The sequence below is a fragment of the Juglans microcarpa x Juglans regia genome, chromosome 7S (assembly GCF_004785595.1).
Source record: "Juglans microcarpa x Juglans regia isolate MS1-56 chromosome 7S, Jm3101_v1.0, whole genome shotgun sequence".
Classification (NCBI taxonomy): domain Eukaryota; kingdom Viridiplantae; phylum Streptophyta; class Magnoliopsida; order Fagales; family Juglandaceae; genus Juglans; species Juglans microcarpa x Juglans regia.
This window is the reverse complement of record NC_054607.1, coordinates 19,058,508-19,081,781: the sequence shown is the minus strand read 5'-3', so window position 1 is coordinate 19,081,781 and position 23,274 is coordinate 19,058,508. Positions and strand designations below refer to the sequence as shown.

General features: G+C 37.8%; 2 protein-coding genes and 1 long non-coding RNA gene across 3 annotated transcripts in view; 2 read left to right on the top strand and 1 right to left on the bottom strand.

The window, feature by feature from the left end:
- LOC121241097 (protein CLT1, chloroplastic-like) overlaps window positions 1–5,540 on the top strand; it is a 28,040-nt gene extending 22,500 nt beyond the window's left edge. Inside the window, exons 9-12 of the mRNA XM_041138713.1 lie at window positions 1,570–1,620; window positions 1,750–1,873; window positions 3,967–4,092; window positions 5,043–5,540. Of these exons, the coding sequence (XP_040994647.1) occupies window positions 1,570–1,620; window positions 1,750–1,873; window positions 3,967–4,092; window positions 5,043–5,191 (450 nt within the window). The 3' untranslated portion in view covers window positions 5,192–5,540. The remainder of the gene's footprint in view (window positions 1–1,569; window positions 1,621–1,749; window positions 1,874–3,966; window positions 4,093–5,042) is intronic.
- Window positions 5,541–6,009: 469 nt separating this feature from the next.
- Window positions 6,010–22,639, bottom strand: LOC121240355 (E3 ubiquitin-protein ligase KEG-like). Its single transcript, XM_041137777.1, is given in 17 exon segments — window positions 6,010–7,697; window positions 7,834–8,139; window positions 8,262–8,450; window positions 8,613–8,949; window positions 9,510–9,743; window positions 9,837–9,941; window positions 10,125–10,249; window positions 14,623–14,757; window positions 14,924–15,045; window positions 15,664–15,821; window positions 16,979–17,136; window positions 17,238–17,574; window positions 17,684–17,809; window positions 19,622–19,849; window positions 19,926–20,294; window positions 21,754–22,012; window positions 22,015–22,639. Coding segments are annotated over 17 exon segments (5,031 nt in total). The 5' UTR covers window positions 22,625–22,639; the 3' UTR covers window positions 6,010–6,464.
- LOC121240356 lies at window positions 10,719–11,312 on the top strand. The gene is made up of 2 exons (XR_005935525.1): window positions 10,719–10,997; window positions 11,196–11,312. It is a non-coding gene; the product is annotated as an uncharacterized LOC121240356 (long non-coding RNA).
- Window positions 22,640–23,274: the final 635 nt, after the last annotated feature.

Here is a 23,274-nt window from a genome sequence, read left to right as displayed (position 1 = left end):
GTTGGTGAACATTTTGGTATGTGTGGTTTCTTCGTTGCCATTGAGGTATCTCGGTCTTCCGTTGGGGCCTTCTTTTAAGGCTAAAACAATTTGGGAGGAGGTGGTGGAGAAAATAGAGCGTAGGTTGGCTGGGTGGAAAAGATTGTGTTTAACTAAAGGAGGGCGGATCACTCTTATCAAGAGCACTCTATCAAACCTTCCCACATACTTTTTGTCTCTTTTTCCTCTCCCCACCAGCATTGCAAATAGAATAGAGAAACTTCATCGTGATTTCTTGTGGGGTGGAATAGGAGATGAGTTTAAATTTCACTTAGTAGGGTGGAATAAGGTGTGTACTCCTTTGAGAGATGGAGGATTGGGAAGTCTGTAATATGAGGGCCTTTAATAAGGCTCTATTGGGAAAATGGTTGTGGCGCTATAATAATGAGAGGGGAGCTTTGTGGAAATGGGTGATAGACATGAAGTATGGAAATACCCGCCCGCGAGGGGGGGGGGGTGTTCTAGTGAGGGGAGGGGGGCATATGGTCTGGGGTTATGAAAGTATATACGGAAAGGTTGGTGCTCCTTTGTTCGTCATACTCGGCTGTGTTTGGGGAATGGCAATAGGATCAGCTTTTGGTATGATGTGTGGGTGGGAGACATGGCGTTGAAGGAGGCTTATCCCACTATATTCAAAATTACAGGGGACAAAGAAGCTATGGTGGCTGACTTGCGGGTTATAACTCATGGCACACAAGAATGGAACATTAGCCTTACTCGAGATACACATGATTGGGAAGTGGCGGAGCTGTTAGAGTTTCTTAACTTGCTGTATACTGCTGATATTGCTGTCACAAATGAAGATGAGATGGAATGGAGACCTTCTAGGAAAGGGATTTTTTCTGTACGCTCCTTCTATGAATCATCTACCATACAACATAGGTAGAATTTTCCTTGGAAGAACATTTGGAGAAGTAAGGCACCTACAAATGTTGCTTTCTTTGTCTGGACAGCAGCTTTAGGGAAGATTCTGACTATTGATAATCTTAGAAGACGTGGTTTAATTATCACAGATTGGTGCTGTATGTGTAGAAATAGTGGCGAATCAGTGGACTATCTACTCTTACATTGTGAGTTTGCAAGAGAAATCTAGAATTATTTCTTCAGTAGAATGGGAATTGCATGGGTAATGCCGGGAAGAGTGGTGGAACTACTAGCAAGTTGGAGAGGGATTACTGGGACACCACATATAGCAGATGTGTGGAAGATGGCTCCTTTATGTATTTTTTGGTGCATTTGGAGTGAAAGAAACGATATGTATACTTCTAGTGTACCTGGGCTATGCCTACTCTTTGATAAATAAAATATCTTATTACTTATAAAAAAAAAAAAAAAAAAAAAAAATTTACTCATGCAAGATTACAAGATTCCAAAGTTACCAAAATTCTGTGCATGTCGGCAAAGTGTGCTGTTTAAACTTGCCACCGTGTTTTCATTTATTAATTATTTCTTCAATAGTTAGTAATATTGATATGACCGATAAAAAAAAGAGTCAGCAATATTAATATGATTCCATTGTTTCTTTTACAGGGAGGTTCGGTAGACCTATTTGTTATAAATTCCTACGGATCTGCTTTCCAAGTAGGTATCTTGTAGTGAACTGAAAATATAGATTCCTACATTCATAGAAGAACTAATTTCTCTATTTCAAAATTATTTTTGTTATAAAACTCGATTGGAAATAATATGCTGGATATATGTTTAATGCAGGCCTTCTTTATATTCCTTCTCCTACCATTTTTATCAAAATTATGGGGCATCCCCTTTAGTCAACTGCCAAACTATCTCAAAGATGGTGCAGCCTGTTTTCTAAACATTGGTACTTTGTCAAGTGGTAAGCTAGAATTTGTTGGCAAGTTGTTTTTCAGTACATCGTTCTGTAACTCTTATCTCCTTGTCTGCTCTAATTTGTCTGATTGTGGTTAAATAAAAGGAACAAAAAATATTTGCAGCACAGCTCTTACCCTGACTTTAGGCTTCATTTTCAAAGAGTACTTTAATTGGGCATTACGGGTCACCTACCCTCATTTTCCATATGGAATACAAGGCTGTACTTTCAAGTTGTTAGTAGAGTCCAGTTTGATCCCTAACAACAAAAGAGGAAGAAAAAGTCTTTCACTAACCACGTGTTTGTACCGATAATTGCATTCTAGGGTAGATGATGATGCACACTTCACTTGCATAACACAACCATTGTGCTACTGTTTGGTTCTTAGGGGAAGTGAATTTGTGAGCTTACTTTTATTTGAGTTTTATTTTCTCCAGCAGTATGGCCTGGCAGCATCCTTATGCCATTCAGTTATACTGGCAGAATACTATAATGAATCACACCTCACTTGACAATATTAATAAACTCCCTGTTCCTGATTTCATTTCATTGAAACAAAAGATTCTGTGTATAATATAAGGAGTTTATTAATGTTTTATGAGGTATCTAAGATTAGAATTTTGAGATACTATTATCTAAGAGATATTTAGGTAATTATAAAAATGTGGCTTCATATCCACCCCTGATTGTATCAATTATAGGACATAAGTTGAGGTGGAGGATCCCATAGAAAATGATATTTTTTCTACACTCTGTGAAAACCAGCAGCCATTGTGTATTGTAATGGTAGAAGCCTCAGTTGGTCCAGTACAACTGCCTGCTTTCAAGTCTTAAGAGCGGCAACCTGATGTAAAATAGAAGCATATCGTAACCAGCCCTCCCGGGCCCACATGTAAGTGGGACCAGTACTCGATAATGATCCTTCTCCTTTGAGCACCATACCACTGTATGATGATTTTTATGAGTCTTCTCCTTTGACCTGGTTTCCCATTTGAAATAATTTACGAGTATCTATCCTGTCCTGATTATAAACTGACAAGAGTTAGAATTAAAAAATCCTTGTCAATATTATCATGAATTCTGCTGCTTTATGACTATATTCATCAATTATGATATGGAACCGAGTGCTCCCACAGTTTTGAGTCTATACGGGATTTGACAAGATTGAAGTTTTACCCAACTGATATGGTATATGCAACTAAGTGCTCCCACAGACCACAGTTCTGCTAGACTGTTATGTTTTGAAAAAAAATTTGGATTGAGTCCCACTTCTTTTATTAGCTGAGATGTTGTCATTTTGCTAAAGTATTTTTATTTTTTATTTATTTTTTTATTTTTTCATTTGGAATATGGTGCTCAAGCATTTCATAAAATAAGCTCCTATCCATATCTGATTCAGCATCTATTCATATCCCTCCATTCTTTCTATGTCCTAGTTACATCAAAGTAGGTCCCTCTTTTGAGATAATAAGGTCTAGATTCCAAAAGGCAGAGTATTGTTCAATGGCATGAACAATTAGTAAACTTGAATGAGTTGGAGAAGAGTACATGAATGTGTTTGTTCATTAAAATAAAAATTCTGGTCGCAAATCATTTCTATTAAATACAAAAACTCATGTAATATGGCGGTGCAGCCTAATGGCATTTGCCCCCTCTCATGAGGGATGTCCAGGAAGTGACCCCTTTGTCAAAATAAATGAATAGAAAAGAAATAGGGAAATTTGAGAAAGATAGATTTAGAATTGCTTACAGTATATCAATTGTGATATGGATGCATAGTGGCAGCAGTGACCCATTATAGTTATCTAGCAATGCTGAGGAGATAGAAATGCAGCTAGGTCTAAATTTAAATGTAGTAATTCATAAAGGATATGTTTCCAGAGCATGAATGAATTGTTCTTAATAATCAACAAATAAAAAAATAAAGTTTATGTTACCAGTATGTAAGATTTGACGAGATAGAAGTGCAACTAGGTATATTTGGCATGGTCCGATATCCAGATTACCATTCTGCCTACCTTAGTTACCTTTCTGCTATATTGAGGTTGCATTTTAAGTGGAGTGATTTTCATTCAATTACATTCAAATTTGGTTGGCAGGATGTGAAGGTGCTCCACTGCTACCTTTGTTGTTTGTTGCTGTCAATATGGGTTTTAACATATCATTGCTCTATCTGCTCAAGATCTCTTCTGCTGTGGTGTCTTGCCTTGCTTCTACATTTTCAGGTATGTCCTTCGGTCTTGTAGAAGGTTAGCCTGCGGTAATTGTCCTAGAGGGTGCAAGCTGTGGCTTAGTTTTTCCATGGTTTGACTTATTTCTCTTGACAATGGATTTGATTAGCATCAGGTATGATGGTGAGGCTAAGGCCTCGTTTCTTTTTTGGAAACTTCTCAACTCATCATTACAACTTTCTCAAATTCTCATACAAAATAAAATAAACAATTCAACTTTTTCAAATCCCAAAACAAAAATAATATTTATTTTAACAATATTTTATTCAACTTTCAACTTTTATCTCAACTCATTTCACTTGTAAAAACAAACGAGGCATAGAGGTGCCCGTTTAGATCGGGTTGAGTTTTGCTCTAGAGAATTAACCTAACATTCACGGAATACAAAGTGTCTCCATCCTCCATTAAACATTGCAGAACTAAGATCAACTGTCAACTAATTATAATACAAACAAATACATTTCCGATTCTATTGGCATTTTAACCCATATTAAGGTCTGATTTTATTTCAATCTGCCACCAACTACTTTTTTTTTTACCCATCCTAAAAACCTGTCTGCTTGAATTCTTATGACAAGACAACAATATGCGTGCAATTACTCGTGTTGGAGTCTGCTTCAAGATAATGACTAAAATTTCCAGCTCTGCCCTGATAAATCAAATAACAACAGTACACTCAAGACGTAATGAAAGGTTACTTTCCATGGCAAATCCATCTCTCCCTTAGAAAAGAATCTAGTGGTTACTCAGGAAATCAAACCGGGGTAAAGTGGTGACAGATGAGAAAGAATATCTTTGCCTTCTGTGTGAAGCATGAATATGACTGTCACCACTTCACGTCAGTCTATTATAGTTCTACACATTATTGAAAATACAACTTATGGTTTGTAATTTGTGGATGAATTTACTTAATATGTCGGTCTGTTTTCGGGTTTACATGGCAGTGCCGATAGCTGTTTATGTGTTCACGCTGCCGCTACCATACCTTGGAGTTGGATCATCCCTTCCGGCAGGCTTTGTTGCAGGAGCCATCATTCTTATTATGGGATTGCTCACCTATGCTTGGACACCGTCTGTTTCCACTTCCGAGTAGATGACGATGATCCTTATATTACCAGCAATATCGTTGCTATCAAAGTGTAGCAGACAATTCCAGCTAGCCCTGCTTTCTGGTTTTAGCTCAAGTGAGTAAGAGGATGAGGAATGCTGATTTTCATTGCAGGCGGAAATGTAATTTGCGTTTCTGGCAAATAATGCCCAAGCAAGTACGATTTCAGACTTTTTCTTTTCGTTTTTTCTTTGTTTTTTTGGGGGAGGGGGTGTTATCTATATTGTAATGCCTTGAGAAGGGATGTGATTGGGATTCAAGAAATAAAGTGTACGGAAAAATAAAGAAAAAGAAGATGAGATGTCTATTAAATTAGACATCATTTGACAAACAATACCGTTGCAAGTTTGCGTACCCCTTAGTTTTTTATATTAAAAAAAATAAAAAATAAAAAGAAGAAGATGAGTTTGAGGTTGCAGGAGATATTTCCAACATGGGAGCTCCTTCTCTCAGATACCATTTTTGCATCTATGCAATATAGCGGTTCCTCGTTCTGTTGTTCCTCGACTGCTCTGAGAGGTCCGTCGTCTCAGATCACTGCTCTCCTCCACAACCAACGTCAACTTCGTCATCAGATCGAAGAAGCGGTTTTTCACATTAATAAATGGTAAGAATAATAGCATGGATTCAAGGAAATTGTATTGATAACTGGGTATTGTTCTTCTCCAGAGCTGTTCTCACCCATTTACTCAAATTCAAACTGAGATTTACTTTCCATAAAAATTTAGACAAAGACATGAAGGCAGTAATTCGACAAATTCTACTAAATGGGAAGATTGATGGTGTGATTATGACCTATAGAATGCAGGAAAAACCAAAACAATTTTATTGAAATGAATCAGCATCTACAATACTCAATTATCTCTGTAATTTTCTGAAAATGCGAGTGGATATTTACAAAAAAAAAAAAACTATTCAACTATGCTCTTTCACACCTACAAATCTGATAATCTACAGAATATCTAATGAAAGATAAATCTAGACAAGGTAATTCAGCCCATGTAACAGGCACCGCCCGCCCTGTTGTTTCATGATCAACCTCATCTGTTATCATTAAATAAAAATATAATGACCTGGATTGGCATCTATATCATCAAGGCAGGATGAACTTCGCCGCTAATGCGCTACTTATGTGGCAGTGATTTCGAATCCATCTTTGTACTGCTCTATAGCATGAGGAGGCGAAATCAGCATCTCCAAACTAAAACATCCTCGGTTTTAGGCAACACATGGTTTAAGTTTCCATTGAATCCCCCCTCTAGAGAAATTCGTCAAGAACAATATCGGCAGGGTCTCCAATCCAGGCCCGGCCTTCTCTCCATTTAAACTTAACTCTTAGCTTCCCATTAGCATCCACTCCAACCACCTGTCCCCTGCTAGCATGTGTCTCCATTCCCCATCCCCACCTAGGTGTCACTAATCCTTCCCTAAATCTGACCATGTCACCTACCTCAAATGCTCTCGTCTTCTCCACCTCATATTCCTTGCATATCCAGAGGGACTCCATAAAGCAAAACAATAGCCAAAGTTCCCCTTCCTCCAAGCGGTGAACCACACCAACACTTTTGGGAGTCACTTCTCCCCAATGATAAACCGGTGTCACCACAGATGATTTGACCCTTACCCAATCTCCAACTTTTATTATCTCTTCCTCCACCAGCTCCACTTCAGATGGATCAAGCATCCATGCCTTCAAGACATTAGGAGTGTATGTCCTTAGTTTTCCATCTGCATCAACTGCTGTTAGAGAAACGATGCTAGCATGTGTATAACCTGACCACCCAAATCGTGGATCTTTTATAGTGGATTTCACCCTCACCCGTTGCCCAGTTGCAAACCTATCCACTCTTTCTAGCTCTGAAATATGCCCTGTCCATAATTCCGACTCTCCACAGAACCCAACAAGGACGGTGCCATCCCACCCATCTCCTTTATACCCTATTCCTTGTACAACACCAATGCTACCAGGTTTCAAGGATTTCCATTCAGTGGCATCATTATTTAATCTCACCCATTCTCCAACCTCAAACATCTCCTCTACCTCAAAATCTGCAGGATCTCCTCTCCAATAAGCTGACAAATTGAAGAATGAAACTCTTATTTCTCCATCAGCACTTACAGCAGTTACGACACCTCTTGAACTGGGGAAAGCACCTCTCCACCCCCATCTAGGTTCTATCAATCCAGCACGGAACCGAACATGCTGCCCGATTTTTATATGAGCAACTTTTTCAACTTCTGTGCAGTGAGTAATGAACCTACCCTTACGAAAACAACTAACCAACTCTAAATAAGAGTAATCCTGTAAGCTGTGAACTACTGCTATGGAAGAATTGAACTTATTGTCTTTCCCAACAGTATTCCATTCATAAACTGGTCTTGTTCCCATACATTGCTTCAACCGAACCCAGTCACCAACTGCCAATCCTGATAGCCTTTCTGCATCACCGGGAGCAACTTTCCACAAGCTCACTCTGCCAGCAACTCTCACCTAGAAAAATTTTCAGAAGCAACTCTTTATTACTCATTTGAAGAACTCAACAGTTACCAGCACACCTCACAACAAAAAACTAATACCAACAATAATAAAATGATGAAAAAAAAGCATACTCATAAAACATACTCACATTAAGGGTCCCATCCATGTCAATCCTTGCGATTTTCCCTGAGGTAGATGGAGTTTCATTTGACCACCCAAGTACTGGCTCATTGATAGATGGCATCACTCGGATCTCTTCTCCGGCTTCAAAAGGTGAAACCTTCTCCATATCTGTCATGGAGCAAGAGAAAGTCTTGCTCTTGAAACAGAATGAAATGCCCATATCACCATCCTCCACCAGGCTATGAATTATTCCTATACTGTCCCTGGTGACATCTTCCCACCCATATTTTGGAGAGGGTACTGAAGCTTTAACTCTAACCCAATCACCAACCTGCTCATTTTGGAAAATAACAAATAAAGAAAGGATATTACCTTGCAGCGTTAACTCTAAGCTTCAATAGATGTTACTTGAGCATATGGGCATACAAGTCACCATTAAAGAAGGGTTATTACCTTAAAATTCTCCACCTTTTCCATGTCTGAAGGATCAGCTCTCCATGGCATGTGCCGTTTTGGTATATCAATTATCAGAAGACCATTACTCTCTATGTCGCTTATTTTTCCAACACTATGATGTGTCTCACCATCCCAAGGAAATCTGGGTTCTGAAACAGATCTCTTTACACATACTTGGTCGCCAATCTGTATTTGTACGCAACATATTAAATTCTAAGAAAAGATGAGAAAAATAAAGCAAAAGGGAAATGGAGCTTCTTTTTTTTTTTTTTTTTCCTTTTTTGACAAGGAAGAAAGGGGAAAGGGGGTAATGAAAATCAACTTCTACATAGAGAAAAATTTCCTAACCCTGAATGGGATGAACGGCTCCAATTCCTCTGGTTCACAAAGCCATGGGCTTGGTAAGTAGCTAAATTCTATCAGAAGACTACAATCAGGTCTAATACCATAAACTATCCCAATACTACCAGGGATGACAGCACCAAAACCATGCTTTGCTGTGTGCAGATTGTGGCAAACTCGAACCCAGTCACCAACCTTGAACTGTTCAACCCTTTCAAAATCTGCAGGATCAGCCTGCCATCCCCTAGATGCACCAGTAAATCCAATTCGTATGATTCCATCATCATCATCAATACACAGGACAGTTCCAATGCTGTCACGTGATTGTCCACGCAAGTCATACCTGAAAACATGACAGTATACTCTTCAAACTTTGAAATAGCTAAAACTTCAAGTGACTTCAGGCATTATTTTAAAACAAAGTGGTTGAAGTATACATAAACGAAACTAATCGTGCTTCCTGAGTACAATAGCTTAACTCCGACATGATTATGGAAAGCCCATATTGTTCTTTGTCATTTTGGAGTATTGCAGATATATAATCAATGAATTTTAGGTTGTGAAAATTAGTATCACAACTAACCTGGTAAAGTCAAGTGGCACAGGGACAGACAATGCAATACAAGTTCCCTTAACGAAAAGATCAGAGATTTAAGTAAGAGATTATGGTCACTCCTGATTGTGTGGTCTGGATTGCAATGGCACTGTACTCGTGTGCACTATATAGCCCTTTTGGGGTATAGCACAGATGAGTTTATCATGTCCTTTATACATATGATTAGTTTATCATGTCCTTAGGTCATGGAAATTAGTGGTGATGACTTTACTATGATGAGCATCAGCAAGCATGAAGGATGAAGCCTAAATTTTGAAGATGCTTAAGGAATGGAGCACCAATCAAACCTTGGCTTTTCAATGGCAGCCTTAAGTTGCACAAGTTGTCCCCTATCCAAAGGGATGACTTTTATAACTTCATTGATCAAGACACGAGCTACTCCAGTGCAAAATGATACAACAAGGATGTTGCCGTCTTGGACACTTTGTACAAAACCAACACTCCCATGCCTTGCACCTCGCCAGCCATTTACGGGGTTTGTCACACTTCTTTTAAATTTCACCCAATCCCCCACTTCAAATCTAAAATATCAATCAAAATACAAAATTAGTCCATAACAAGTTTTAACATGCTTTAAGGAACCTAACTGTAGTATCATACCATCAGTTACTCACATTGTTGGAGACAGATGAAGTCCCTTTCTCATAAGTGCTTCCATAAGATCTTCAGAAATCCATTCTCGTGGTAGGGCTTCCAATAAGTCACGCAGTGTCTTACCACTGTTACCGGTCACAAATAGATTTTCTCAAACATTTATTCGGCACAACTCACTGACTCAGTATCACATTTGAGAACAATGCTTTAACCATGTATGATTTACTTGAAGATGTACAAGCCAAGAATCTTAAAAATCCCTTTGAGAAGAAAACTGAATCAAACAACTCTAATGAGCTAATACTTGCCTGTGGTTCCGTACATCAAGGGCAGCACCTGGATACTGCAGCATAACTACGATGCACTCAAGACATTCCCGTATATACTTTGCTGCATCAGCAGCTATATGAAAAGCATTATCACCATCATCATCCTGATTACGATTGCCATAAAAGACATCAGTTGATAGACAAGCCTTGCATACAATAAAAGAAAAAAAAAATGAAGCTTTTACACACTTCTATAAGAAAGCTTGAGATACAAATTAACCTTCCATATCAAACTTAACTACTGAATTTGAGGGATAAAATTATATTAGTGTTACATAAAGATTATGCTTTAGATCTGTACAGCTGTCACATACAGTGAATCAGGTGGGGCATGCCAGATTGTGCCAATGATAAACATGGACACTTCTCATATCCGATCCCATACTCACAACTTCATGTAAAACCAAAAGGAGTTTAAAAGGCAGGAGCTTAATATAATCAGAAACAAAATTCTTATGAGATGGATTCATATTACAAACAAATAATATATCATTATCAAACTTAAGCATATATGCATAAATATATCTGTGTGTCTGTATGCGATTGACTGCATATTTTTTCAGCTATAAAATTCTTCTTTATGAGATGGATTCATATTACAAACAAATAATATATCATTATCAAACTTAAGCATATATGCATAAATATATCTGTGTGTCTGTATGCGATTGACAACATATTTTTTCAACTAACAAGATTAAAAAAAAAAAAAAAATCATTTTTCTCGTCAGAAATAAAAGTTCATTAGATTTTTCAAAAATGATGATAAACACTACAACAGAGAATAGTTAATTTTTTCATAAGATAGGCTTTATTAACGATCAAGAAGAAAGAAACAACAGCATTATCAAGGTGCATAGGGAGTATTTTTTTTTTTGAAGAGTCAGGGACACATGTCCAATAGTGGCCCCTATCCCAATTTTATTAAAAAGACCTCGCTCATGACAGAGGAAAACCGTGAGAACATCATTACACTTGGGGTTTACAAGAATAAAAAATTTAAAAACCCAAACCCAATTGAACAAACTTTATTAATACAACCTCGCTGAGGTGCATAGGGAGTATACTTCAAATACATCTAATGAGAGAAGAGAAGAGATCAAGAATATCCTGTGAGCTAAAGCTAGGAAGGCATAGGTGGGCTTTCATCCCATGGTAGAATGAATTTTAAAAAAAGCTTTGAGTTCTTCCATGGTCCTTGTATTATCTTTGAAACTTCAATCTTTTTTTCTCTCCATACATGCCATGTTAAGCAAATCGGGATCATTTCCATAAGGTCTTGTCATGATCACTTTCATACTGTCCTTTCCAGCATGCTAATAGATCCACCATCTATTTAGGCATTACCCATATTAGCCTAGGCTAAAAACGGCTTGCCACAAGGAGGTAGCTACCACATAGAGAAGCATGCCAACCTATTCATAACCTTACAAGTTTCAACACCCTTTTCATTATGTAAATGCATTCTCCATAACTGTGAAAAAGCTATTTAGCTGTTTCCATGGTGATCAGAGCAATTCTAGAAGCATCTATCTAAGCTGAAACGGCAAAAGGCCCTCTATTCAAGTTCCATTACAGCTGAAAAAGTACAAAGTCTTTTCCTCAAGTGTTTTCCTTTTAAAGAATATAGAAAAAAGGCATCAAGTTCAGTCCATACCACCAGGTTTTGGCCATGAGAATTGTAACAAAAATATTTACATGAGTTGGCTCTTCTACTGGTGGATGTCTGGATGATGCCCATCAAAGTGATCAAGACCAATCACATGACTGTTCACATCTGACCAATAGTTTGCAGTCCTCTTTATTTTAACATTGTCAAATGATTTTTTGTCATGAAGAAACTCAAATGCAGTTGGATAACTGACCTAATTAAATCAAGATAGTTTTACATTCCACACCATTCTTTTAAGAGTACTTTACACGCCAAATGGGATGGGGGACCCACTAAATGGTGAGTCCTCTTTATTATTATTATTATTATTCCTAGGCTGGAATTGTGACGGTTTATTCTTCATTCATGCAGACATGGCATCATGCAAGTGGTCACTAAATTTGGTATGAACTAGGGTACTATAGCTGAGTCGTTTGATATGAGTGACACTTCTAAGAATTTCAATGGAATCAACGCCAAGGTTGCTAAACACATACAAGCGCACACTCATGCACATATGTTATATATATATATATATACACATATATATATAAATATATATATATATAGAGAGAGAGAGAGAGAGAGAGATTTATGATAGACGCAACAATTATAAGTTATTCTTTACATACAACTGCTGTAATGAAAATCAAGAGTTGAATTTGGTTTCGTTACAAGTGGACCAAATGTCTATCTTTCAATAATAAAGCCAACTTGATACATTTTTTCCTAAACAGGGCATATGCATATGCCAAAAGCATACGCTAGTATAAAAATAATTTCCGAATTATAGGACATGTGCAACAACTATCCGTAAGAATCCAATGTATCTGTACTGTGCTCAGGATATAATTAGCAAAGGTACATTTTCCTCCAACAAGTAGCATTATTTAGGAAAGCCTTGGATGATTCACTAGTACAAAGATTCTTATCGTATACGTATTTCAAAGTAAAACTATAAACAAGAAGCAAATAGAACTCAGATCGTAGCTCAAAGAAAAAAAGAGCTCATGCCATCCTTTATGGGAAGCTATTTTCCATTTATGGGATAGAAGATCATTTGGAGGAGCAAGATCCCAATGAAAGCAGCCTTCATTTTTTGGATGGCTGCTCTCAGGAAGATTTCTACGTTGGACAAACTGAGAAAGTGACATGCCATGGTGGTAGAATGGTAGAAAAATTAGAGCATAGGCTGGCCTGGTGGAAAAAGTTGTATTTATCCAGGGGGGCAATCACACTTACTAAGAGTACTTTATCTAACCTTCCCACATATTTCTTGTCTCTATTTCCCCTTCTAGTAAGCATTGCTTCTAAGATTGAGAAACTTCAACGTGACTTTTTGTGGAGTGGTCTAGGTGATGAGTTTAAATTTCATCTAGTTGGGTGGAATAAGGTGTGTACACCATTGAGAGATGGTGCTTTAGGGGTTCGCAATGTGAGGGTTTTTAATAAGGCCTTATTAGGGAAATGGTTGTGGCGCTATAACTTTGAAAGGGAAACCTTATGGAAAGGGGTGATCGATGCGAAGTATGGGTGTGCAAGGGGGGGTTGGTGCTCTAATGAGGGGAGAGGGACATATGATGGGGGGGTTCTTTCTAGCAATACCGGGCTGTGTATGGGGAATGGCCAGAGGATAAGTTTTTGGCACGATGTTTGGGTGGAAGACATGGCGCTTAAAATTACTTACCCCACCATTTTCAGAATTGCACGGGAGAAAGAAGCGATGGTGGCTGACTTGAGGGGATCTACACATCAAGAGTGGAACATCAATTTCACTAGGGAGGTCCATGTCTGGGAGGTGAGTGTGCTGGTGGAATTTTTTAATCTGCTCCATAATATTCCTCCTACTGTTGCAGCTGAAAATAAGTTGGTTTGAAGACCTTCTAAGAAAGGGAAATTCTCGATAGGTTCTTTTTATAAGATACTTACAGTCCAACCTACACCCAACTTTCCGTGGAAGAGCATATGGAGGAGTAAAGCACCTCCCAAGGCTGCGTTCTTTGTTTGGACAGCAGCCGATGGGAAGATTCTAACCATTGATAACTTAAGAAGGCGTGGTCTTGTAATTATGGATTGGTGCTGTATGTGCAAAAACAGTGGGGAGACAATGGAACATTTACTCCTACATTGTGAGTTTGCCCGGGATACATGGAATCATTTTTTTGGCAAGATGGGGCTAGCATGGACAATGCCGGGAAGGGTTGTTGAATTACTTGCAAGTTGGAGAGGGATCTCAGGGACAACACACACCACAACGATGTGGAAGATGGCTCCCATTTGTATTCTTTGGTGTGGAGTGAAAGAAATGATAAGACTTTTTGAGGATCACGAATGCTCTGTTGAAGAGTTTAGGAGTTTTTAACGATGTGAAAGATGGCTCCCATTTGTATTCTTTGGTGTATCTGGAGTGAAAGAAATGATAGACTTTTTGAGGATCACGAACACTCCGCTGAAGAGTTTAGGAGTTTTTTATGGAAGACTTTATTTATGTGGGCCATTGCTTTAGACATTAATGGTCTCAACTTCCATGATTTCCTTGTAACAGTTTCTAGTTCTTAAAGCGGTGTTTTCCATGTATACTTCCAGTGTATCTGGCATTACATCAACAATTGTAAAGCACCATCATGGCCACCGATAATGTTTGAGTGCCCTTGGCAACAATGCAAGTTCAAGGCACATTTGGGTATTCATCCAAACATTTATCAAACTATAACAATGGGATTGTGAGCATCTTCACCATCTCATTGAAAAAAAAATTGCAAGTAACAACGATCCAAAATTTTACAAATAACAGTAACATCAGGTATAGAAATCTATAGGACCAACCTGCATATTGCAATCTGCTCCAGCAGATAATAGTAATTCAACACAAGGTTTTGCACCCTTTGCCAATGCCAAATGAAGTGGTATCGTATTGTTCACATTCCTGATGTTCACATCGACTCCAGCATCAAGAATGATCTTCAAAAAGCAAAGCGACCATTATCAAGAAAAGTTATTGATCCAGTGCCAAAAGTAATTTCAGTAAATTGAAACTCCATTTAAGAATTAAATAACTAAAACAGTCACTAATTACACACACATACTAAAATAAGCACAGAGATGGTAGAGAAGCCCATCAAATCACCTTAACCAACTCAACATCATTGGCCATGGCAGCCATATGCAAAGCCGTTCTAAATTGTTGTGTATCTTGAGCAGTTGGGCTTGCTCCAGCTGCAAGCAGTATTCTTACCAGCTCTCTACCCTCTACAAAGTGTAGTACTATTAAAAATATAAGCGATACAATATTTACTAGACAAAGTAAAGGAAAATAACTCTCATCCCAAGCACAGCACACACATTTGCTCAGCAGAAAAATAAAAGAATAGGTTTCATATATATACGCTTTTGATTTTTAACCCAATTCAAGTAACAAGTGTAATGTAATACTGGCTTTGTATGACATATTAAATGCTGTAAAAACCAATGGCAGAGCATCATAAGACCTTAGTCTGAGCAGAGCTCAGGAGTTCAAAATAGGGAAGCAGTCATCCAGTTCCTGAGATGGGAAGGCCATAAAATAAATTTATCAGCATGTGTTGCGGCCATCCACAACACTAAAAGGAAGGCAAGTTGCAGCTTCCGTTGCATATTAGATTGGAACAGACATATTCCCATTACTTAAAACAAAGTATAGGGGATAACATATTTGCAGAGAACAAAGACGCATAGACTTTTTTTTTTTTTTTTTTTTTTTTTTTTTTTAAATTTAGCTGGAGAACTTAGAAGAATATAGAAAGATCCATATAGAATTTGATAGAAAGATCAATAGCATAAGAAATCAACAGTGTTTGACAACAACAAATTTCTGACAATCAACTTTACCTGTCTCACGATCTTTCTTTATAGCAGCTGCCATACATAGTGCAGTTCCAGCTGAACTTAGTATGTCAATCGCTTCAGAAATTTCTTTGGGTGATGCAATTTCAGCCCACCTCTTAACTATAGCAACATTTAAAGTTGATATACACAAATGCAGAGGACTGAAATAACAAAAGGGTAAAATCATTCATCTGTTGAGGGAAACAAACAACAAAATGATAAAAATAATTTCTTTAGAAGTAAAAATTTTATTTATTGGAGAAGACAGACAGACACCTATTGCAAGAGAAGGAGAGACAGACAGAAAAATAGGTGTCTGTCTTTTCTTTACAAGAGAAGACAGACACCTATTGCACATGACTACATATATTGCACAGTTTTATTAAAAATGCTATTACTCTTAATGGTAAAGTTGCTGTTATTATTGTGAGTATATCATTACTCTATTAGTATTTGCTTACACATGAATGGAGAGTCGGAGAGACAGGCACATAAGGTACATTCATGATGTAACTTTTATTTATTGTTGATATTTGAGATTTGAAGAAACAAAGAAGGAAATAAAATGCTACATTCAATGGCCGACAGCAGCCTCTCAACCATATTGTCCATTCAGTGAAAAAGCCTAAACTAGATATTGTAAAATCTACAACTCAATTCCAGAAAGAAGAAACCAGAATAAGCCTAAACTAGATATTGTGAAGTCCTGTGTACTTGGACAATGCATTGCTTGTTTAATATTAATAAAAAAAAAAATTACCAATAAAAAAAAAGATACTGTAAACATAGTTCTAGTTTTCTAAAGACCTAATGCCCTAATATACTTGCCTAAAAAATAGAATTCCTGGTCGATCTCCAATCAATTTAAATCTTCCAAAATCGAAGAAAATATACTACACTTTCCAAACATGATTAGACCCACGCTACAAATGTTGACTACACGAATGAGAAAAAAGCAATATGAATGTCATGAAAAAAGTAATAATAAAATCTTCGAATACTTAATATTATATACGTATATACAAGAAAAAAAAAAAGCTATTTTATAAGCTACCAATTAATCAAAAGTACAGGAAAAGGAAGAAACCTTCACTAAGACAGTCAACAACAAAAATATTTTATGTTTTAGATCTACAACTATTTCCTTTTGGAGTGATCATGTCTACCATTATTAGAACATAGCGATTTTATGCCTTTATAGCCATTACAACATTCAAACTTCCATTATTAAACAACACCATTTTGTATATAATAAATACTTTCCATTATCCAAGGCTCAGTAAAGCATACAGTAAAGTTTCACAGCTTTACTTCTTACGTAAGATTTTTTGAACTTAGGACACCCATTGATTTACAGCCCCCATTTTCCAGCACTACAGTAGCACACTCAGTGAATTTCTTGGCAACGGCGATATGCAGTATAGTTTCACCATCAGCATCCACGGCAGTGGGATCAGCTCCCGCCAATAGTAACTCCTGTGCTTGTTATTGAGAATTTGAGAAAATATAAAAGAAAAGAAAAAAGAAAAAAAGAATACTGTGACCTCAACCCATGGCTGGCTAAGAAAAATACTTACACGCATACAAACAGGTTGCCCATAAAATGCACAAATATGAGCAGCAGATCGACCAAAGCCTTCCATTGATCTAGATAAGACATTAGCTGATTTTCTGATGAGAGCACGTACACATTCAGAGGACCCAACTGCTAAAGCAAACACTATTGGAGGATTCCCATTTTCATCTGGGACATCCACATCAACACTACCATACTGCAAAATAGCATCAACTATCTCCGGGCAACCCCGTCTACAGGCCAAGTGCAGAGCGGTTTGACCTTCAGCATTATGTGCTTCCAACAGAGAAATGATTGAGCTGCTATTGTTCCCCGATGCAGACTTGGCAAGCAGATCCCTGCATATGCAGAGAAGAGGAGATCAGAGGTTTGGAAGAATGACAATGATCCATAAATAGATACAAAATGACTGATGCAGAAAAGGAGTGTGTATCAAAAGGGACTGACCTGACACCATTCAGATTCCCTTCAGACACAAGTTGATGCAGATAGTTGCTTTTAACAAGGGAAATGTCCAGCACAGATGTAGGGGATCGTTCCAACAGATCTATTCCAGGACCATTAGCCAGTTCACTAGATTCCACAAAGAATGTTTCATATATCCAGACTACATAATTCTTGAAATTCAAGGTAAGAACATATATATTCACATTCCATCTTTGCAGCAGATATTTTTTTTATAAGTAAATGATTATATTGATATGAATAGGCATAGCCCAAGTACACAAGATGGTATACAAAAGGTCACACCTAGTTAGAGAGAAGTAATAGAAACAAGAAAATCATAAAAATCGAGGCCACGACAATCTACAGCTGTGGCCCAAAGAAAACGAGTGCTAACAAAAAATAATCTAAGTTCTTCTAGTGAGCACTCATTGTCTTCAAATGTCCGGTCATTTTGCTCCTTCCATAGGCACCACATGATACAAATCGGGACCATTTTCCACCACATCTTATCTGCTCCTTGGGTTCTCTACCTCATGGTGTATAGAAGAGCAAAAAACCCCTCAAAGCTGCCAATTTCCCAATCTTGGGCGGCTCTAGTGAAATTCGCGTTCCATTGGACTAGTTCCCCCAATGACTCCATGCAATTATCCACAGAGGCATCTTTCTCACCTGCAATCCTAAAAACTGATGGGAATAAATCCTTTAGGGCTTGATCTCCACACCATAGGTCAGTCCAGAATTTTATTCTAGATCCATCGCCCAACACCAGTCTAGTATGCCGATTAAAGGTCCCCCACCCTCTTCAAATGTGTTTCCAAATGCCCACTCCGACCTCCCTAGTGCACCACCTCCCCCACATGCTTCCATATTTGCAATCAATTACTGACTTCCATAGGGCTTCCGATTCCATATTGTATCTCCACAACCATTTCCTAAGCAAGGCTTGATTGAAAATCCTCAAGTTTCTAATACCCAAACCACCCAAAGAGACTGGAGAATATACCTTATCCCACTTGACTAGATGATACTTGAATTCTTCTCCTATCCCACTCCAAAGAAAGTCACGATACAGCTTCTCAATACGGTTTGCAGCAGATATGATGCAGGAATATCTATGCCCGGAGAAAAGCAAGCTCATTGGTCCACTTCCTCCAACCCCTAGCTAGCATATAATTAGTATTTAACTTGATGCATATGATAGTCCTATTTATTATTGTGTCTGTGGTGTCGTAAAAAGGTCATGTACTACCATGTGACCTTTTAATGAGTTCAGGTGGTTGGACTTATTACTACATTCGCGATGAAAGAATGAGGTTTTAGGATCATGAATTTCTATTATAAGTAGCCTTTTTTGAGTTATTGTCAGCAGCCTAATCATATCTGTTCTACACAATTTCAGATTTGAATATTTCTTGGGACTCCTTGAGCCTAGATTTAACATTTTGTTGTTCAACTTGACTCCTACTCTATTTCTGCTATGATTCTTTTGTGTTATTTCTAGGAAATCTTCTTAAGGTCTTGTTTGTGTAAATTAGATTGAGTTACAGGTTGCAACCTTAAGCTATTGATGGTTTCGATAGAGGTCATTGAGATTAGGAGATTAAGGCCGGCAGATAGATGGCCGAGACTAGAGAATCAAGTTATGATTCCATAAGCAGGTGATTCCATAACCTACGGCAGCACAAAACTCGTAAATAGAAGACATGTTAGTTAATGGCTCCATTAGTGCCCTGGTTTATTCCACAACAACTTCACCTACTGATTAGCAGTTCCAATTTCCTACTATATATTTAGTTGTGTAATATAGAGAGTTTCAGAGGATAATATTTTTTTGATTAGTAGTTTCAGAGGATAATATTTAAAGAAATCTACAAATAACAATGGTACTTCACTTATAAATAGAATAAACACATCAGGTGGAAAGGGCGGATTACTTACTTATTTGAACTTGTGGGACTGTGAGGTATTCGTTGCAAATGGCGAAGAAATATAGCAAGCATTGCATTAAAATTTGGTCTTCTTGATGACTTGCACTGTAAGCACTCTCCAATCATTTTCCACAAATCTCTGGGGATCCCAACACCTACAACACTTGAATACTGTGGAGGTGGTCTTCCATCCTTGACAACAGCACGATAGATTTCTTCTGCACTTAAACCATCCCATCTGCAAACATCATTTAGGTAAGTAAAGAGAATTTTTACGTTTCAAAATTTACACGAAAAACGAGTACAACACGTACGGAATGGAACCAGTGCACATTTCAACTAGGGCACAACCAAAACTCCAGGCATCTGACGCTTCCGATATATGACTCACATCATCCCTGAATAAGTGTAGTGGCTTCTTTAAAGGCTCCCAAGTTTCTGGAGCTGTGTAATGTGGACTCAGCGACGTACAATCAATGCACCAGTGCATTTTTGAGCACTCAGCCTCTGGACCAGGTCGAGCTTTTCGGCAAGAAGGTTTCTTCAGGATTATTGGAAGCCCATAATCAGAAACCACTGCACAGCCACTTGAATCCAGGACGAAATTGGATGGCTTCAGGTTCATGCATACTACTCCTGCTGCATGGAGTTCGGCCACTCCACGTGCAATGTCTGCCCCATATCTGCATTTACGAAATTTGAACAAAAAAATGATACCAACAAACAAAGCAGAATTAGAAGTAACTTCCTATCCTAATAAGTTAGAAGGATGAATGAATCCAGTTAGAAGAAGGAATGGCTGTTGCCAATTAGAAGAAGGAATTCAATTAACTATTTTCCAAGCAATTTTATAACGAGAATAACAAGATATGGAACCATAATTTATGACTGGGACATATGCACGGGACAGACTAAAAAAAAACACAATAATCCACCAAGCCACCATCAGCATAAGATAGAAATTTGATTCAAGGTTCACACAAAAGCCTTGCCTAAAATATCTGTCATAACTGCAACTAACATTGATAGCTCTATCGATGGCATTTATGGCACAAAAGAGTTGTTCCTCAACAAGCAAATCTGTCCAGTACATGAGACGAGCTACCTCAACAGCAATTCCTCTTCTCATCACCAAGGTCTCCAGATTAAGATAAACAAAAGTATGATAATGCAGAACTAGCTAATTTGAGGACATAACACATGATCATATTATCAGCTTTGTCATCATATGAGAATTTATCCCTCCCATAGAAGAAAATATAGCAGAAGAAGGCTCCTTAACTTGTAGCTTTCTTTGTTTGGATGGAAACATTGGGAAAAAAAACCACTTTAGAGAATCTAAGGAAGTAGCATGTTTAGTGATTTACTAGTGTTGTATGTGAAATAATAATAATAAAAGTGGGGAAATGGTTGATAACCTCGTGCTTCACTGTAAGGTATCCAATGCGTTATGGAGTTCATTTTCAGCATGATTGGGCTACAGTCGGTAATGCCTCAACAGACAATTGATCTTTTGATGTGTTGGAAGGGCCAGCTGATAATCTACAAAGCGTAATTTACGGAAAATCTGTCATTTTTGATGTGGTGTATTTGGTAGAAAATAAGTGATCGGAGATTTGGAGATTGCAAGAGTTCTTTCTCAGGACTTGATAATATTAGGCTGAGTGCTCAAGTTTCTTTGTTCTCAGGGCTTTCTTACTCTCTTTTTCTTCTGTCGTTTAGGTATCTCTCTTGTATACTCTTTTACTTGGGTAGCACCTCGTAGCTTTCGATTAATCTTAATAACTTACTTATCAACAAAAGAAACGCCACACACACAAGCTAAGCTCAACACTTAATAAGAAAAAAGAAAAAAGAAAAAAAATACTAGGCTCGGCAATAACACCGAATAAGTTTAAAATAATTAAACTCGTAAAAAAGAAAATCGCAAATTAGAATTACCAAACGATTATGCTTCATGCTAACAGTTTATAAGCTTTGTTACACAGAAAAATATATACGCAAATGAGAAAATTCTGAACATACACACACAAATGAATATTATGCTTGAACTTGTATAGCATCGTGCAAATTGGATTTGAGCGACAATTCTCATTACAAACGTCGAAGGCCTAGAACTTAGAAGAAAAGATAAGGTTTTACCTAAGGATTTGCTCAAGAGTGAGGCGGCCGCCACTGCGCCGCATCTCGGACTGAACTGAACCGTAACACCTCTCCATGACGAGGCACAAACGATCGCCCTGCTTTACCACTCCATGAAACGCGCAAACGTTCCTGCACCACATCGAGGAAAGGCGAAGCTTCTCGAGCTCCCCTTCCACCCAATCACTGTCCACCACGTCCCCAATCTCCACCAACTTAACCATCACCTTGTGCCTACACCTCAAGGTCCTTAGCTCCCCGACCACCTCTCCGCTCTGACTCCCCCACCCCCCTCCCCGATCCTCTTGATCAACCTCATCTCGTGATCCAAACACAGACTCCTGCCCAATCCGGAGACCCCACTTCGACAGCGCGGGCTCCGAGGAAGTGGCGGTGCCGATTCCGATTCCGATCCGTCGTCTTCCTCCTCGCTTAAGTCATCTTCGTCGGAGAGTATGGGAAAGAGGGAGTAGTTCTTGGGTAGAGAGAGGACGGAATTGCCAACGGTGGAGGGGTGGCGGCATTTGGGGCAAGGGAGGGTGGGTTTGGGAGGGGCGGAGTAGGAGGAAGAGGAGGGAGGGACGATGTGGGAGAGGCAGAGTTTGCAGAAGCAGTGACCGCATTGGAGCAAGAGAGGGGCGTGGGAGTCCTCGTCATAAGGAGTCTGGCAGATTAAGCAGCTCGGGATCCTGATCTTCTTCTTCGAATTCGATGGAGATTTCTTCGGCATGACGCTTGGTTTATGGAATCGGAGTGGTTGTGAAAAATGAAAGACTTTTCTGGTTGAGAGAATTCTGAAGAAAAAGAAACCGGGGGAGACGAAGAGGGAGGGGAGGTGCGAGGTGGACTTGGACCTTTTATACGGTTTCATAATCCACGCCTCGGTAGGTGAGTATGAACTTTTTTTTTTTTTTTTTTTGGCCACGACGGCAAAAAAGGGTAGGGAGAATGGGGACCAGCCCAAAAGTACGTACGTACACCTCTTAAATGCGTAAATATATATACATATATTAATTATTTAAGATAAATGATATTTATAATTGTGTAAGTATTGTATAATTATTTTTAATAAATAGGAAAGTTATATAATAAATTTAATTTTTTAATAATAAATTTAATTTTTTTAAAAATAATTATATGTAAGTATTGTATAATTATTTTTAATAAATAGGGAAGTTATATAATAAATTTAATTTTTTAATAATAAATTTAATTTTTTTAAAAATAATTATATAATTATTATACATTCTACAATTATATATAACATTATTTATTATTTAAAAAGAAATAATATTTACAATTAAAAAGGACGGAACTAGTAAGTGCTATGTAATATTTTTGAAAAAGAATTTACATAAAAAAAATTAATAGTGACAATTGTGCATTTCACAATTATTCTTAAACTTTATTTGTTTTTACAGATAAGAAGAGATTAATTAATGTTAAAGTTAAAAATTGAATAAAATATTATTAAATTATTTTTATTTTAAAATTTGAAAAATTTATTTTATTATGTATAAT